Consider the following 1437-nt stretch of genomic DNA (forward strand, 5'->3'; position numbering starts at 1 on the left):
AAATTAATAAAAAAAACACAAAAAAAAGTAAAATTAAAAAGTTTAAAAAAGATAGGGGCAAATTTTTTCGCCCCGCTCGACACCCGCGCTCGGAGACCCGGAACAATCGCGGCTAGCGTAATTTGGGCCGAGACGTAGGGGTAAAAGGATAAGGATAAGTGATGCGAAGCTTAGCCTCGCCCGGCTAGCCCCAGGCGTCAGTGATAACGTGCAGCCTTCATCCAAGGGGGTCTCCCCCCAAAAAAGTTGCAACGTCGCCCGGGGGTTTACTCTTGGCTGGGCACCAAGGCGGGTAAGGACTAGGTTCAGCCGAGTCAGCACCGGGGCCCCACGGAGCGAGCGGCATTAGTCGACAATGCCGGGTTCCCCCCTGGCATTTTCCCGGGGGGGGTAAGCTTCGCACATCGGTTATCCTTATGCCCGGGGTATGCCATGAAGGGGAGCCCCGGCTGTGTCTATTAAGTCCGGGCATACAGTGGTAACGTGTCGGCCCCCTCATCCCAGGGTCGGCGGTTCGCGCCCGCCCCGGCGCGAGAATTTCAAATTTGTCTGGGGTTACTGCTGGGGCTGGGCACCCGGCGGGTAAGGATAGGTTCAGCCCCGGGGGGCCCCGGTTCGCGCCCCGCCCAGGGCCCAGAAGTTTCAATTGTCGCTCGAGTGCTTGCAGGGGTTCTCCCGGGGGCCCCCTTTTTTTCAGCAAGGGCAGCAACTTGTATCAATGACGGGGACATCTCACTGGACTTGGATCGCTAGTCGTTTTTTTCGAGGTCTTTTCCCAAAGGTTGCAAAAACGTTTCTGAATGGCCTCCCTGAGGGGGTCCCATTTGAGAGGGAGAACAGTGTGGGGGTTTTTGCAGACGGGCTTCTTTGGGGGATTTGGCAAATTCCTCAACTTTCTCCGGAAGCTGCATGCTGGTGTATTTATGCAGGTTTGCTTTTTTGTTTGGGGGTGTTAGTTTTTAGGATGGAGCCTTCTTTCAGCAACGAGAGATGGTCAGTTCACAGTCTGCATTGTGGTATGTGCGGGGAGGGCACAAACTTTTAGTTAGACATAGGAAAAAAGATCGTGTCCCGCTATGCCAATGCTTTTTAGCGGGGGAACGCCATAACACCTTGGTTCTGGCTTGACCTGGAAATAGGAGTAGGTACGCAGAGCGCACCATTTTCGTTCCAATCCAAAAAACATTCAAGACGGGAAAGGGTAGAGTCGTGATGGCACCCACCGGCATTGAAGTCTCCCAGGATGAGACGTTCCTTGGGGGGGGCTTTTTTTGATGACGTTGCTGATGGACATAAAACTGCCCTTTTCTTTTTCGTGGATGAAGATTGGGGGCGTAGGCCCCGGGCAAGAGCGACAAAAACCCTTTGGAGGGATGGGGGCGGATTTTCATCAGGCGTTTGGATCCCTGTTTCCTGGTTCAACCCTCTTTAGCAGCG

The 1437-nt window shown here is 53.9% G+C and overlaps 1 protein-coding gene across 1 annotated transcript; it reads right to left on the reverse strand.

Moving 5' to 3' along the window:
* Positions 1–217: 217 nt before the first annotated feature.
* Positions 218–911, reverse strand: LOC119570877 (basic salivary proline-rich protein 4-like). Its single transcript, XM_037918441.1, has 2 exons — positions 793–911; positions 218–686 (listed from the first exon to the last, which is right to left on the reverse strand). The coding sequence occupies exons 1-2, from the start codon at positions 909–911 to the stop codon at positions 218–220; spliced, it is 588 nt and encodes a 195-aa protein (XP_037774369.1).
* Between the last annotated feature and the right edge of the window lie 526 nt (positions 912–1437).

The sequence above is a fragment of the Penaeus monodon genome, unplaced genomic scaffold (genome assembly GCF_015228065.2).
Source record: "Penaeus monodon isolate SGIC_2016 unplaced genomic scaffold, NSTDA_Pmon_1 PmonScaffold_4254, whole genome shotgun sequence".
Taxonomy (NCBI): Eukaryota; Metazoa; Arthropoda; class Malacostraca; order Decapoda; family Penaeidae; genus Penaeus; species Penaeus monodon.

What these genes read in the sequence shown, in the direction of transcription:
- LOC119570877 (XM_037918441.1), bottom strand. Translation starts at nt 911, where the DNA reads ATGCAGCTTCCGGAGAAAGTTGAGGAATTTGCCAAATCCCCCAAAGAA. An exon ending in CAGGGAGGCCATTCAGAAAC is followed by an intron (nt 687 to 792) that starts GTTTTTGCAACC and finishes GCTGAAAAAAAG; the next exon opens with GGGGCCCCCGGGAGAACCCC.